Below are 15434 nucleotides of genomic sequence, written 5' to 3'. Positions count from 1 at the left end.
TTCCTACTGTTTGCGTTACTGGCCGGTTTGTAGAGTTGAGATTTAAACTAGAGCTTTTGATTTTGTTTCTTCTATATATACTTCCACTAAAAGAAGAGAGAATAAGACAAAATCATGATGTATTAGATTATAGATGGAAATCCAACATTTTATTACAAAATCATGACAACATTTGAAACTGAAGTTTTATTACAAAATCCCTCCCTCTTAAATATTATTATTTTGGTAAAACTATTATTAACTTTCGCAATCATCATCATTATCATCATATATATATATATATATATAGAGAGAGAGAGAGAGAGAGAGAGAGCATATCCACCATCTCCCCTACCACATTTTACTTTTTATTGCTTATATATACACATATACATATGAAGACAAACTAACTTGTTTAACAAAATAATTAGTAAAAATAATACTAGCAAATCCGTTAATTATTTTCCTCTTTAGAATTTCCATTATTGTTTGTCATGACTCTATTGCGATAATAGTTTTGCTATTATACGTACGTAATTAGTAAAAATGCTAGCATATCTGTTATTGCAGTAATTTTATTTGTTCTCACTCAAGTAATATATTGAGAAGACATTAGAATACATGTCATTTTCTTTAAGTAAGCCTCAGAAAATTATTTTTTTTTAAAAAAGGTGACATTAATTAATTCATTTAAATGTTGAAAAGAATGAATGAAATTTTAGTGAATTTTTCAACCGAAAAGAAGCTTCTCATTTCGTAAAGACTTTGTCTCATTAAATCAAAGACTTGACCTTGTCCTCCTTTTTATTTCTAAATTTAATTAATAAAGAAAATTCATTTTCCCTACTTGGTTGACTACAAATCATTTGTGGCCAATCACCAATTGCCTCTCTAAAAGGTAATTGAACCATAAAATTCCAACACCTGGACGACCTGGACTATCCTTTTGTATTAAATTTGTTCTTTGAACCACATTAAAATAAGCTGATGGATAATACAAGATAATGATTTTAAACTTTCAATTATTGTATGTCATGTGTGATGAATATTATCTCCTCGATCTAATTAAAATACATATTTCAATATAGTTTTTGAAGACTCCAACATACATTTTTCATTCTTATCTTGTGTATTAAAAACACTCGTTATCTGGTGATCAATTTATATCTATAGGTGGGGGAGTGAAATAATTGTTTTCTTTGTGAATTTGGTGGGCAATATTATTAGCAATGCGTGCTTAATTTTAGGAAATAAATCAACATATGCATGCGAGCTTTGACTCGCCTTTTCTACTTTGTTGAAGAGGCTGGTCTCTGCGTGGGCTGATATATATACATTTATGTATGTATGCTTCAAGTTGAAGAAACTGCATCTAGCTGTCAGTCAATAAACACTGCATGCGCAACTATTAATTTTATTAATGAATTCTTTCATCCTCCCTAAATTCATAAGTTTTCCAATATTTCTCTTAGTTATGATATTCCACATTCTTGCTGTTTTTTCCTCTCCCCCAAATAAGGTGGTTGTTTGTATTTTTGTCTTGGCAATTTTTGGCATGAAGTTTGACCCTTGAAACCCAAGATTTTGCTCCTTCTCCATCGTACGGTCGTACTATATACAACTAATTCAATGTCATGTTGACTTTGTGAACCAGAAAAGTCGAACATTGATCTTTACTTTCTTTCGATTTGGAGAGATAATTAAGAGCGTGAAGAAAAGGAGGTATGAAAAGGAAATCACTCAATCACAAAAACTATATATATATATATCGATCGAACCAACCAGTGAGAATGGACAAGATCCTTTTATATGTAAACTCTTGTTCTCATGATAACCAAATTAAATTAGCGATCTCATATAATGTATATATACACATACACATATAATTCTAAGGAAGTATGTATGTTTGTGTGACTGTGTGTAAGGAAGTCATGGGCTTTTGTGTCAAATCTTGAAGTCTTATCTCCTCATCTTGCGTCGCGTGTAGTAAGAGGATGATATACTTAATCAACAGCAGAAGATACATCATATATATACACACAACATCTAGAGGAAAGAATGATATATATAATGAAGCTTTGAGATTGAAATAAAATAATAAAATATTTGGACCTCGATCTAGTCTAGTTAGCTTAATAGCTTATGGATGGATGACGACAATGATGAGTAGTAGTCCAATTAAAAAATATGTGATTGGCTTGACATGTAAAATAGAGGTCTTGCACGTGAGCAAAATTGTTAATCTAACTAATTAAGCCAATAATTTCTTCTTTAATATTATTATATTCTTCTTCTTTTGAAAAATTGGCCGACTTGGATCATATCAATGGATTGGCCCACGTTAGACTCTATTATTTATGTGAAAATTTTAGGGTTATATCAACATAAGACTCGATCTTAAATTCATTCTAGAAAGATTCACGTTAATATATGGGGATTTATTTTACAAATTTTGTCAAGATAGAGTTAGTTACCCAATGAATTGACATATTATAGATGCGGGATTCTATGATAAAAGTCTTGTTCGTCATAGGACACCGACAACCTACAAAGATCGCATAGTACAAATATTTTATTATTTGTACTATCCAAAGCCATGAGCCTGTTGAGCTTTTCAAGGCCATGGGCTTAAAGAGTTGTATGTCCAGGTCATGGGCATCTTCTAGGCTATGGACCTGTGTAGTCTTTTTGCCTAGACAGTAAACCAATCGGGAATCTTTTAGGCCGTTGGTTTGTATAATCTTCTGCCTAAGCTGTAGACTTAATAGATGTTTTCTAGGTCGTGGGCCTCTGTTATGCATTGCTTGGGACGAGTGCTGATTTTAGCCCATACACATTATCTATAAACTAACTAAAAAATACAGAGAAGTGGTGATCAAGAGTTATTATTATTTATTTGTATTTGTAGAAGGTGTGATCGATTCCTCTCCCAAGTCCCAACCTTTCAAAAAAAAAAACCCTAAATGGTAAATTTTACAAACAAGTAATTAGGAAATTTTCTGTGACATATTACCAATCAGACATTGGACCCAACCCCCCAGCAACACTGAGGGTATACATTTCTAACCAACTGATGAAGACATTTAAGAGAAACTAGTTTTGTTTGCGAGTTGAAATTAATAACCCTAGTCCATAAAGGAGGCTAAAAATATTAGCCTTGTGAGTATACATTATTAGGTTTTGTTCAAATTACACGTAATGGATCAATCCCTAGACTTTGTATTGGTCAAAAGTGTAACTAGACTTTCTATTAGTCAAAGCTGGGGCCATTTAAGTTGACTTTTACAACTTTCTATATATATATATATATCCAACACATTATATGTTGAATACCAGACCCAACCCAAAAGGAACATATCAGTTTCAAGCATAAAAAAGTCTTGCTTCATCATCACATGGAAGACTTTTTTTTGCTTAACCCCCTCTCTCCATATATAGGTATCTATAACTAATATAAATCTATACGTATATACACATATGCACAAGATGCTTCCATTTTGAAGCCCTAGAGAGAGAGAGAGAGAGAGAGAGAGAGAGAGAGAGAGAGAGAGAGAGAGAGAGAGAGAGAGAGAGAGAGAGAGAGAGAGAGAGAGAGAGAGAGAGAGAGAGAGAGAGAGAGAGAGAGAGAGAGAGAGAGAGAGAGAGAGATGGAGGTGGCAAAAACAATTGAAGACAAGAAGAATAATGATGCAGATGAAGAAGTGATGCTTCCAGGGTTTCGATTCCATCCAACCGATGAAGAACTTGTCGGGTTTTATCTCCGACGAAAGGTGGACAAGAAATCCATTAGTATTGAACTCATCAAACAAGTTGATATCTACAAATATGATCCATGGGATCTTCCAAGTAAGATTTCATCAATTCAATTCCTTGTTTGTTATCTTTATTCTCTATAGTCTCTCTTTCTTTTAGATAGTTTCAGTTCGAACTGCAACTAATTAAGACCACAAAAGTTGATGATATTGGAGTAGAAGAAATGAACAATACATATACCAAAAAGACGTTTATATCTTTCTATGTTAATGTCTCCAAAAACAAAAAAAAATCTTGATTGACTTAATCCACCGTATATGCAGGCCGGCCTTGCAACTATAAGATTATATATTTGCCGACCTATAACTATACGTATTTCACGTATAACCATATATGCACAGATTCATAGACACAAGCATATATTAATTGGTTTATATATTGACTTTGCCTTATTTGTGGTGGCAATGAAGAAGTAAGTAGTGTTGGGGACAAGGAGTGGTACTTCTTTTGCATAAGAGGAAGGAAGTACAGGAACAGCATAAGGCCTAATAGGGTTACAGGATCTGGATTTTGGAAGGCGACCGGGATCGACAAGCCTATACATTCACTCAAAGAACCCCAGGATTGCATTGGCCTCAAGAAATCCTTGGTTTACTACCGTGGAAGCGCTGGAAAAGGCACGAAAACCGATTGGATGATGCATGAGTTTCGCCTCCCACCAAATGGAAAGAATAATGCCAATATCTCACCGACTCATCATATCAAGAACAATATTGCTCATCAAGAAGCCGTAAGATCATACAGCGTTAATTGTTTTTTTTTTTTTTTTTAAAGTTCATTTGCATTTATTTATTAGCTCTTAATCTTGAACTATATAATAGGGTTTGTCCTCAAGAAATTAGACGTTCAATTATGGTCATATATTGTTTTTAGGAAGAAAAAAAATCCACATATAAGCTCTTTATATTATTTGTGATCTCTTGCATATTACTGATGAAGTTCAAGTGATTGTATGATATTTATATTTCAATATGTTTACTCATAATAGTTATATGATCTTTACAGTATCATTTTTTAGGTATCTTATTTAGCGATATGAATATATATATATATATATATATGTACATTCATGTTTTGTTATAGCAAATTTAACCAAACATATTAAGCTTAATTAAGGAATATGCATGAACTATTGCAGGAAGTATGGACATTGTGTAGAATCTTCAAGAGGATCTCATCTTACAAAAAGTACGCACCCCACTGGAGAGAAACAGCAGTGCGTAATACAACTGATTCGAGTTCAAAAACATGCAGCTTTGAATCTGATCAAAACAGTTTTGGAGATCATTCTTCTTCTACCTATAATCTTATAATCAATGAAAGGAAACCTGCAGCAGCACTCACTACTTTTTCAGACCAAGTGATCAGTGCTACTGATGATCATCAGAGAAACCCCTACTTTCTTATGAGTCAATTGGCTGCAGCACAAGCACAAGAACAAGCTCCGCATACCTCTACAATGGATTACACAAGCTTCTGCAATAATCCAAGTAGTAATGATGATTTCTTTGTGAATGGAAATTGGGATGAGCTCAGATCAGTTGTTGAGTTGGCTGTTGATCCATCTCAACCTTATTATGGATGCAGATAGTTAATATATATTAGGAATTAAGTTAAAATAAACACTAGATATATGCATATATATAGCTTAGTTGGTGCTGTTGGTTATGTTTGACCTGTTTAAGGTCTACATTAATTTTTGGTATAGTTTCGACAGAACTGGTCTGTCTTTAATTTACAGATGCTACATATGATACAACACATACTGCAGCAGCCTTACGCACGGATGTTGTTACCTTTACTAGAACGAACTTAGTTTAACAGCTTAAAGATTCAGTCAATACAAGAGACAATAAAGCACGGAATGATCATTGTGATAAATGGGAAGTACTCATAGTGCCTCTTATAAGATTTTCTATGATGTTATCTTCTAATCATCTTTCAAAAGAAAGCAATACCCTTTCTTAGAGTCAGAGTCATAATTAATGTCGCATGTGTTTGATCCGTTGGCAGTTGCAGGATAGCTTCCTTTATGAGTTATCCTCTGGCAGTTCAGAGTTGCCTCCATTAGTGGTCATTTGGCAGCAAACTGGTGGTTTTGTTATTTATTAATTGTTTGGCAGTTGGTGGATGCTTCTTTAGCTCAAAGTTTCAGAATGCACCTCCATAAAAATGATATACAACGCCAAGAACACTAAATATGGAAATTGTAGACATTTTATTGACATCTACCATGGCGCTAATATTGATAAAAAAAAAAATAAAAAAAATTGATCACTTACTCTTGTATGACGAAATTGTCATTTAAAATTGGCTTTGAGACTTTTAAGTAAATAATCCGAGATGATTTGATTTGTTCTCTGTGATGGATGGATGGCATCCCAAAACACATATTTATCTGCATCTGGACATGTAAATGGATTGTGTTGATTGCACAGAATGCCCATCTCGATTGTCCCTGTCCCGCAGCATCCCACTTCTGCAACTTCAAAGCCTGCGAATGAGTGAAGCTCAAGCTTTAAAGTATAATAGAATGATTACTACCCCTTATAACACAAAATAATTTTTTTTAAAAAAAATATTTAACTTGCATATCAGTTATCCTGCTGCACAATCATAGTGAATCCAGTGTCAGAAGTTACCATATCGAGAAGGCTCTGCGATGAGCTGCGATAATATGGGATTTGCATCTGCATTCACTATCTTCAATCCATTAAGTTGGTTGTTCAATTTTGTGGCCAAAGCCTTCAATTTCCTATTGAATTCCAAGCCAATGTCGTTATATTTCTTGACACAATTACCAGGGTCTTTGAAATTTGTAGCTCTTTCTGTTGGCAGACAACCCATTGGAGGAACCCCTGTCAAGGATATTTTCCGAGCTCCGAGAGCGTAAAGTTGTTCCAAGAAATCTGATGCAAGTCCAATGAGAAAATCCTGGTACTGTCCGATAGTGAAATGATGTCGTCGACCTGGAAGTGTGTAGTAGTTCTCCAGGAAGTCATTTGTTCCGATGCTTATTAAGTACAATGCTTCTCTTACTATTTCGTTTGCTTTCTCTTCTCCAAGATAGGATCTTAGCTTTTCTTGATACTCCTTGTAGTACTCCACTTGCTTCCACAGAGGAATCACTTTCTACAGAAATTGAACATCAGCAAGAAAAAAAAAATACCAATCAGAATGTATTTTGGTTGGTTAATTTTTATTTTTATTTTGTGACCCGGAAGCACCAACGGTTACTTCGTAATTCGTGGACACGTTTTAAAACCGGGATGTGCACCCCGTGCGCACAGTGGGTCACAAATTTAGTCCTGAGTCTAAATCCAATGCGCGAGTAAGACTGGACCAAGGCTAAGAATAAAGCTCTTTAACCCCTCTCAAAAAACAAGTCCATGCTATTGACTCATGGAACCCAAAGAATAACCCGTTTGAATGCCCGATCTGAAGGATCTTTGACCTTTAAACCCGACCATATAACCACTAAACTAATCTCAAGTTGTTATTTTTGGTTGGTTAACACTTACTAGCACATCAGCAGTGGCATTGTCATAACCAGTTGCAGCTGAAGCAAAGCAGACTCCAGTGGCAAAATCTGATATGCTATACATTGGATCCAAGTAGGCAGGTACTGTCGGCGGTAGACCATATGCCTCGGAGATGAAGTCAGGAGGTAAACGGCCGTTACAGAATCTTCCGGTGGCGCTACCCCCTGGAAAATCGCGGCCGTATGGCTTGAAGTTGCACTTTGCAATTGTTGGAATGAAATTGTTGTTACCTGTATCCACAGAGGAGTCACCAAACACTATGACGGCTGGAACTTGAGCTTCACACATCTGAAATACTATTAGGATTTGAACTAAGAATAACCATAGAGTGAAGATATGATCCATGACTGGCAAAGCAGAGACAGGAGGGAAATAGTGCTTGTCATAAATAATATGATGGATTGGCTGTTGGTGCAAAGCTTTTATGATGGCATTGATGGAATGGTTGGGTGGATTTTTAATAGGAGGTCATTGGAGTGTCCTTGCTCGTTTGTTTTTTTTAGAAGCATTCTTTGCCAAGTGAATGCTTTGTAGATGTAGAAGTAACTCTAAATTACAAGAGAAATTACAGCATATATAGTTGACTTCTTGAAATCCAAATTCTCTCTATATATGTACTTCTGTATTGTTCTTTACATTCTATGAATGAACATATTTCACTGCAGAAGTAAGTAATCTTGTTGCAGCAAAAGGAAGGTAATTGAATTCTATAATTGCTCAGTACAGATTCAGTTGTGTTTATTTGGTTGTATTCATTTATGGCACATTAAATAAATAGTCGCCCAAGACAGATATCAATACGTTGTGAGATGTCAATATGCAAATCTTTTATTATAAGGTAAAGGAAGTACTGGGCATACCAGAACAAGAAACCCAAGTAAAGAAAAATATGTTTGGGCATGTTCAATGAAATTAATCAAAACAGTATCTGTTTGAGATTGTTCAATAAATAATCAGAAATGATTTGATTTGCTCTTTCTGTTGGATGGACAGAATCCCAAAATATATATTTACTTGCATCTGTGCATGTCAGTGGGTTATGTTGATTGCATAAAATGCTTGCTTCTATTGTCCCTGTTCCACAGCATCCGAGTTCTGCAACCTCAAATCCTGCCAATCATGAACAAATTAACCTGTTGTTCTCTTGTACAACTTTTTTCAAAGTTATCAAATTCACAAAATAGAAAGACATACCAAATAGAAACTTACCATATAAAGAAGGTCTTGTAATGATTTTCTCTAAAATGGGATAAGGATTAGAAAGCACAAGTTTCATTCCAGGATGCTTTTTGTTCAACTCTGCCACCAAAGCCTTTAACCTCACATTAAACTCCATGGCAACTGCATTCAACTCCTTCACACAATCATGAGATTCCTTGAAATTCAAAGTCCTCTCCGCCGGCAAACACCACATTGGAGGAATCCCAGTAAACGATATCTTCTGCGCTCCGAGACCATAAAGTTGTTCCAAAAAATTTCTGGCAACTCCGATGAGAAAATTCTGGTACTGTTTGATGGTAAATTGAGATCGACGGATGGGGATCAAGAAATAGTTTAAAATAAAATCATTTGTTCCCATACTGATCAAGTATAAAGCCTCTCTTAACAATTTGTTGGCTTGCTCTTCCCCAAGATAGGCTCTCAATTTTGTCTGGTATTCCTTGTAGTACTCTACTTCCTTCCATAAAGGAAGCACTTTCTGCAACTCAAAACAGAAGAAATTTTATTAAGAAGGATTTTCTCTGAATGGAAAATAAACTACTCCTTAAGGATTTTTGTACTAATAAGTAATAAGATAGAAAATTAGTCCATTGATGTTAGTCTTGTTAAGTAGAACTGTAAAAGTAGTTCGAAATCAGAATTCACAAAAGGAAAAACGTACACTTAAATTGAATCTGTGACGTTTATGTTGCGTTGACACAACTTTACCATTGCACCAAGATTCGTCCTTCAACTTACAGTCACACAATCTGACAAATCGGATTATCAACAATAAATGTACAGCGAAGTGATGAAAGATCACCACCACTAACACAAGCATGTATATATATGTGTGTGTGTGTATTACTTACAAGTAACTCAGAAGTGACATTGTCATAACCAGTCGCAGCAGAAGCAAAGCAAACTCCAGTAGAAAAATCTGATATGTCATAGTTTGTATCCAAATAAGCAGGAATGATTGGCTTGAGGCCAAGAGCCTCCGATGTAAAGTCAGGTGGAAGCTGGCCATTGCAGAACCGCCCAGTTGGGGTACCCCCAGGAAAATCCCTGCCATAAGGCCTAAAGTCTGCCTTTGCAATTGTTGGAATGTAATTGTTGTTCCCCGAATCAACTGTTGAGTCTCCAAAAACTATGATTGCTGGGATCTTAGGGTTGGCTGCTGCGGGTTGTTTAGCCCCGGTTTCAGGGACCAATACTAGTAAGCTTAGAAATAAGAGGAGCCATAGAATATTGTACATTGGAGCCATGTTTCTTGGTCTCAGTTTTGTAATTATAGCGACTAAATATTGACTTGTATAATATATGGTGACAGAAGAGATGGGAACTTGATAGAGCTACTTTAAATGTCTGGTAAGATTTTTAATGCAAATGAGAACGGATAAGATGTAAGAGTTGTCGCAATGACAATTGGCAACACTAGTTGTCAGTATATGATCTGCAGAGGACAATTTGTAATAGAGGAACAATATATGTAGGATTATGGGAATTCTATTGAGAGATGATATATTACATATCATCATCACCCGAGCCTTATCCTAGACTTTCAGGAGTTGGCTACAGAAATGCATGAGAGAAATCAGATGATATATTACGTGTCACTAGAAAATTAGAGATGCATGCTTGTCCAGATCTTGCATCTGTTAGCTTGTAATAGAGGAACCTTATGACTGCACAAACTTAAACATCTAGCTGGTAAAAATGATGTTTGGAAAGGAAAAAGAAATCTAGAAGAAACCTCATTATTTAAACGTATGTCTGAAAGGCTCATCTTTCGCATTTATGGCACATTTTAGATTGAAAAATGGGTTGAGACTAATTAAAAGAGAACTACTTGCCCATCCACCCCTGTCCCATTATGATTATGTATAACTACATGGATTGCAACTTGGTGGCCCAAAAATTATCTTCTTAGATATTGAGGTCCCTTGCAAGTCGCAAGCCACTGCTCTGTATTTAATTGATATTTGTGTCTTATGATTAATTAATTACTCAGCAGCCATTGCAAATCAACAAAATTACTAAACCCCAAATGCCAAATTGAAACAAATCAACGAGGGTAACTTTTAACATAAAATTCATTATTCAGTCTCATGCACAACCCATTAAGCTCTAAACAGTCACCATTGCAACTAGTATTACACAAACGGAATACTAACTAAACTGAACTTCACAATCCATCAACTAGCACCACACAACAATGACCCAGCCACAATACTAAAAGGCTATAACTTGAGTATAGTATTGGAAAGCATGGAACTTTACGAACAGAAAGCAATTAAGTTACCTGAGAAGTTAGAACACAGGTGCTGTCTGACCATATCACTCAAAGGGTGGATTCAATCTTCTGCAAGTTTCAAAACCCCACTCCAAAAACTCCGCTTCTACTGACCTTCAAGAGCATGTATCGCTAGTTAATCTACCTGGATCTTCCATATTTCCAAGCACGTCCTAATTTTTTATGTCGGGCCTAAAATAAGGCCCAAGGCCGGGCCCATCATGGCCCAATTTCTCATCGAAGTTGGGCTCGAGCTTGATTGAATAAATTTGTGCTAAGTACAAGCCCAAACCAACTGTCTGTCGGTCATGTGTCACAATCCGGATACCAGTAATGTATTCCTTCCGCCAGCTGATGCCATGTCAGTTGCTTTCTTGTTTCATTGCTACATCCAACAACAGATTATACTTGGAATGAATTTGATTCGACTCTCCATATTCAGTCATTCGCTCTCGCCAAGAATTGCTTCGTGGACTACGACCTCGCTCGCGACGAAGACAGGCTACCTGGTATCACCATCGCCAATGGCGGGGAGGTATTCTGCTCCATATGTTGCAGCCTACACGACGTCATCAGGGGACGCGTCGCCTTTGAAGGATAATAAGCTTTTGCTTCGACAACTGTTCGAGAAGGAATCGTCTACCTACACGTATTTGCTGGCAGATGTGGCTCACCCCGATAAACCTGCTCTGGTTAGGGTCTATTTTATTGCAACCTAATGCATTGAATTACTTGATTAGTTGATTGCTGAGAAAGTAGAAGAGGAAATGGAAACAAAAGTGGAAATCAATGTGCGTTGACTGTGTGAAAATTTGTTCTTTTTCGTTGTTTTTCAAATCGTTATTGAAAAGTTGATTGGTCCAGTTGAAATGATCGTTTTATCTGTTTTTGTTTCTGAGAAAACGGAAAGATCTGGAATTGAAGGTATGTGGAAAGAGTTTGCTTAATATTAATTTTCTCTTTTGTATCATTAATTTATTATTACTTTATTTGGTTGTGAAGTTGATTCATCCAGTTGACAAGACCGTAGAGAGGGACCTCTCCCTTGTGAAAGATCTAGGATTGAAGCTAATTTATGTTATAAATACTCATGTTCATGTGACCATGTCACTGGTACTGGTGTGTTAAAGGTTTGGAATTTCTTCCATATATGTTCCCAAATTTCCTCTTTTGCTTCATGTAATGCTTTGGGCCTTTGATAGGAATAACCCCTTTAATGTCATATGACCACAAATGGGTTTGTTGCAGTCAAAGGTTCCTGTTGTAAAATCTGTGATCTCAAGAGCAAGCAATTCAAAAGCTGATATTCACGTTGAAGCTGGTGATAAAATATATTTTGGTGGTCTGTTTCTTGAGGTATATGCGGATATGCCATTTCCCTTTAGAATATAACAGAGAAGTTTATGTACTTTTGATTGATGTCTTTAACCTGTATTGGCAATTGAACAGTTGTTATGTATTGTTCAGAACTTTCAAATTTGATGATTTTTTTTCCTCGTTTTTAAGGTTCGTGCTACTCCTGGACATACTTTAGGTTGTGTAACATATGTTATTGGAGATGGCCCTTATCACTCCCAACCAAGGATGGCTTTCACTGGTGACGCCTTACTGATACGTGGGTGCAGGAGAACTGATTTTCAGGTTCAGCACATGCAAAGCTGTAGACACAATTTTCCTTCAGAAAAACGTTGGATGTAGATTATATCTTGATATGTTCAAAACAGATTATTTTTTTTAGAAAATGAGAATCACTGGAGAAAAATCTTTCAAATTGTCAGACCTTGAGTAAAGAATTGATACATTTACGGAGGCAATTATTTTAAAGGAAATTCTATAGATACTTTTTTTAAAAAAAATTTCATTAATTTACTTGCAGGGAGGATGTTCTGAGCAACTCTATAAATCAGTTCATTTGCAGGCAAGAACAATAACATGCCATACTTCCTCGTAGAAGATAGAATTTGCATAGTCTGATCTCCAGACATTTATTCTCTCTTTATTATGGACTCAGATTTTCACGCTGCCCAAGGATACATTGGTCTTTCCTGCTCATGATTACAAGGGATTTACTGTATGGTCTAATTTGTTTCGTTTTGTAAGACTGTGAAATTGATTCAATCAGCTGATAATGTCATTTCTGTCTGAGATCCAGGTTAGCACCATAAGTGAGGAGATGCTGTATAATCCGAGGCTCACAAAGGACAAGGTAATTGTCTTTTCACCTTACGCTTGATGATCATACCCGTAAAAACTAATGTAACTTTCATCTTCTTGGATTGTTAAATATCCATGATCAAGAAGTTAAAATTGTACCGCTAGAAATTAGAGTTTGTTGTTCACTTTGTACTGTGACTGCTTCTTTATTAATTTTTTAAAAGATTCTTCGGAAACATTTGGCTTTTTTTAACTTGTAGAGAAGTTTTTGAACTTTGGTCTTCGATATGTTTTCCAAGAAGAAGAAGTGAAGAAGAAATATCTATTTCTTGGATGCATGTTATCTGAATTAGTCTGAATGTTACTAAAAAAATCCCACTGAAATTTGTATAAAAAAGTTGAGAAAGAATTGTCTGGATTTTACATTCTTTAAAGGAATTTTATTCTTATTTTTATATTTTTTTTTATTGCACGGGTGGTGGGGGGGATTGCTCTCGTTGTTTTTTTTTTCCTTATATATATCTGATGTGAGTCTATATTGGAACTACTTTATGCAGGAAACATTCAAGAATATCATGGAAAGTAAGTATGCCTTTTTGTAACTTGAAAAATCTTTCATGAGAACTGTCTTACTGAGGACTAAATTTTTATATGTGAACTAATCATCCGTATTATTTTCAGATCTAAATCTCCCGTATCCAAATGTGATTGATGTAGCTGTTCCTGCAAATATGGTTTGTGGGTTGCAAGATCTGTCTGCTACGCATGTTGAGGCTGTTGCAAATTAGATATGTAAAGGTACAGTTTTTAATGTTCACCATATATATTGATTGCTCAAACATGTAAATTTGATTGACTTTGATAATGCATTTATCTGCAGCTCCATTTGTTTCCTATTAGCTATTTTTCATTTCTGATGTTCCGTCGCATATTTTCTGATTCTCGGTATTAGAAGTTTCTTCAGGTTATTTGAGCATCTTAGTTATTGGAAGCTGCTAGGACGCGTAATAGTTATTCAGTGTTACTTGCTCAAATAGTTAGCTACATTGTCTTTGTAAATCTTTTTCTTTTTCTTCCTCGAGTCACACAACCATCAATAGAACTCCCACATTTATAGACCCCAGTAACCCCACCCCGAATCCTTAATAGTATTTGAACCAATTATCTCGAAATTGGTATTGCATATTTTGTGGTATCTTTATAATTTAAATCCAAATACGTATAATCTGTATAATCTAATGGCCTTTCTTATATGTAGGCAGAGCTTCCCATTTCACTCAGTGCAAATTCTCTCTCATGTTATTTTGTGAGCTTACTCAGCAGATGGATGAAAATAACACTTGTGGAAGAAGAGAAGAATTGAGCTAGTCTCCATCTAGAAGTGAGGTACTTAACAATTAACATTTCATACCAATTGGACTTTACATACACGATGTACGATGCAAGTAAGACTGCCTTCCCAGGCCCTCTATATACACAATGTGTGAGTTTGAAGTTCGAATTTCCAATAAATTTTGAGGTTGGTAACAAATGGATCCTGATTATTTGATCCTGAATTTTCTTTGTGTACACCCTGGCCAGTTCACTAGCCTGGAAATTTCTTGGGAAAGATATTATTGACCTTCTTTATTATTTGATTTGAATATTATAGATTTGATCACACCATTCATTTAATATAATAATGTTGAATCTTATATTCTTGTGGTGTAATATGTGGATGGAAATTAATTCAAGGATTAGAGGAGCATGCTGATGTGAATTGTGAAATATATTACTGAAAATAAATCTTTATTTGAAATCTGAAGTCTTATCTTGAACATAAGAAGAGTAGTTGCTTCCTGTGTGTCTCCCCTCAGTGAATGGAAAACATGGCAGCTCACCTTGACCCTAAGTTTCATTCTACTATTGTTACTTTGACCTTATATTCAATTCTTTGTTTTTTTGGAGTACCAACCATTTTTCCTTGTCAATCTTGTATACAATTCAATACGGCCTTTGTTCAGTAGTTTAGACTTGGCTGATATATTCTTGATTCTATTCCCCAATCCTTCCTCCGTTCACCATCCTTTGATTTCGCAGCTTGATTGATGTATTTTCAAGAAAAGGAGATAAAAGGAGTTGAAAACAATAGGAACAAGAGTTTAATCGATCCAAGCAATGTATTGGAGTTCCAAAGTCCATGGCATATATATTATTAAAGTATTTACTCTTTTTTTAAAAAAATTTTATGACAGGATTTATGGCCCTTTGGCTCTCAAGTATCTGATAAGTTGTTGGGTGGTGTTGATATGAAGAGTAAAACTTGGGACCCCTGCTGGAAGGTTTGATCCAGCCAACTCGACCACCCGGGGAATATTGAGGTATTTACTTAGATTGTGAGTATATGTCAGTATATAAAAAGATACAAATGCAAGAAGAGGAGTTGTAATTGGGATTCTGAAAACCCTGTT

At 35.5% G+C, this 15434-nt stretch overlaps 3 protein-coding genes and 1 pseudogene across 4 annotated transcripts; 2 read left to right on the top strand and 2 right to left on the bottom strand.

Moving 5' to 3' along the window:
- The first annotated feature begins 3584 nt into the window (after nucleotides 1-3584).
- Nucleotides 3585-5575, top strand: LOC119984410 (transcription factor JUNGBRUNNEN 1-like). Of its 2 annotated transcripts, none has more exons than XM_038828335.1 (3): nucleotides 3585-3825; nucleotides 4206-4522; nucleotides 4931-5575. In XM_038828335.1, exons 1-3 carry the CDS (start codon nucleotides 3627-3629, stop codon nucleotides 5381-5383), a joined length of 969 nt encoding a protein of 322 aa, XP_038684263.1. In that variant the 5' UTR covers nucleotides 3585-3626; the 3' UTR covers nucleotides 5384-5575. The 2 variants fall into 2 exon arrangements, with proteins under 2 accessions (XP_038684263.1, XP_038684262.1); XM_038828334.1 differs by having other exon boundaries at nucleotides 4203-4522.
- Nucleotides 5576-6046: 471 nt separating this feature from the next.
- Nucleotides 6047-7701, bottom strand: LOC119984820 (GDSL esterase/lipase At2g42990-like). Its single transcript, XM_038828941.1, has 3 exons — nucleotides 7314-7701; nucleotides 6435-6924; nucleotides 6047-6286 (listed from the first exon to the last, which is right to left on the bottom strand). Exons 1-3 carry the CDS (start codon nucleotides 7677-7679, stop codon nucleotides 6093-6095), a joined length of 1050 nt encoding a protein of 349 aa, XP_038684869.1. The 5' UTR covers nucleotides 7680-7701; the 3' UTR covers nucleotides 6047-6092.
- Nucleotides 7702-8224: 523 nt separating this feature from the next.
- On the bottom strand, nucleotides 8225-10831 carry LOC119983693 (GDSL esterase/lipase At2g42990-like). The gene is made up of 3 exons (XM_038827386.1): nucleotides 9407-10831; nucleotides 8544-9033; nucleotides 8225-8444 (listed from the first exon to the last, which is right to left on the bottom strand). Exons 1-3 carry the CDS (start codon nucleotides 9800-9802, stop codon nucleotides 8251-8253), a joined length of 1080 nt encoding a protein of 359 aa, XP_038683314.1. The 5' UTR covers nucleotides 9803-10831; the 3' UTR covers nucleotides 8225-8250.
- A 131-nt stretch (nucleotides 10832-10962) lies between these two features.
- On the top strand, nucleotides 10963-14682 carry LOC119983694 (annotated as a pseudogene).
- Nucleotides 14683-15434: the final 752 nt, after the last annotated feature.

This window comes from Tripterygium wilfordii, chromosome 18 (assembly GCF_013401445.1).
Source record: "Tripterygium wilfordii isolate XIE 37 chromosome 18, ASM1340144v1, whole genome shotgun sequence".
Classification (NCBI taxonomy): Eukaryota; Viridiplantae; Streptophyta; class Magnoliopsida; order Celastrales; family Celastraceae; genus Tripterygium; species Tripterygium wilfordii.
Note: the sequence above shows the minus strand (reverse complement) of the source record. Positions and strands in the feature narration are given on the sequence as shown.

Bases quoted from the DNA above. Each gene is read 5' to 3' on its own strand.
- LOC119984410 (XM_038828334.1), top strand. From the start codon at position 3,627: ATGGAGGTGGCAAAAACAATTGAAGACAAGAAGAATAATGATGCAGAT. The intron at 3,826-4,202 runs GTAAGATTTCAT...GTGGCAATGAAG, and splicing joins TGATCCATGGGATCTTCCAA to AAGTAAGTAGTGTTGGGGAC. The intron at 4,523-4,930 runs GTAAGATCATAC...GAACTATTGCAG, and splicing joins ATATTGCTCATCAAGAAGCC to GAAGTATGGACATTGTGTAG.
- LOC119984820 (XM_038828941.1), bottom strand. From the start codon at position 7,679: ATGGATCATATCTTCACTCTATGGTTATTCTTAGTTCAAATCCTAATA. The intron at 6,925-7,313 runs GTAAGTGTTAAC...CAATTTCTGTAG, and splicing joins ATGCCACTGCTGATGTGCTA to AAAGTGATTCCTCTGTGGAA. The intron at 6,287-6,434 runs GTAACTTCTGAC...ACTCATTCGCAG, and splicing joins CGCAGAGCCTTCTCGATATG to GCTTTGAAGTTGCAGAAGTG.
- LOC119983693 (XM_038827386.1), bottom strand. From the start codon at position 9,802: ATGGCTCCAATGTACAATATTCTATGGCTCCTCTTATTTCTAAGCTTA. The intron at 9,034-9,406 runs GTAAGTAATACA...TTTGAGTTGCAG, and splicing joins ATGTCACTTCTGAGTTACTT to AAAGTGCTTCCTTTATGGAA. The intron at 8,445-8,543 runs GTAAGTTTCTAT...CATGATTGGCAG, and splicing joins TACAAGACCTTCTTTATATG to GATTTGAGGTTGCAGAACTC.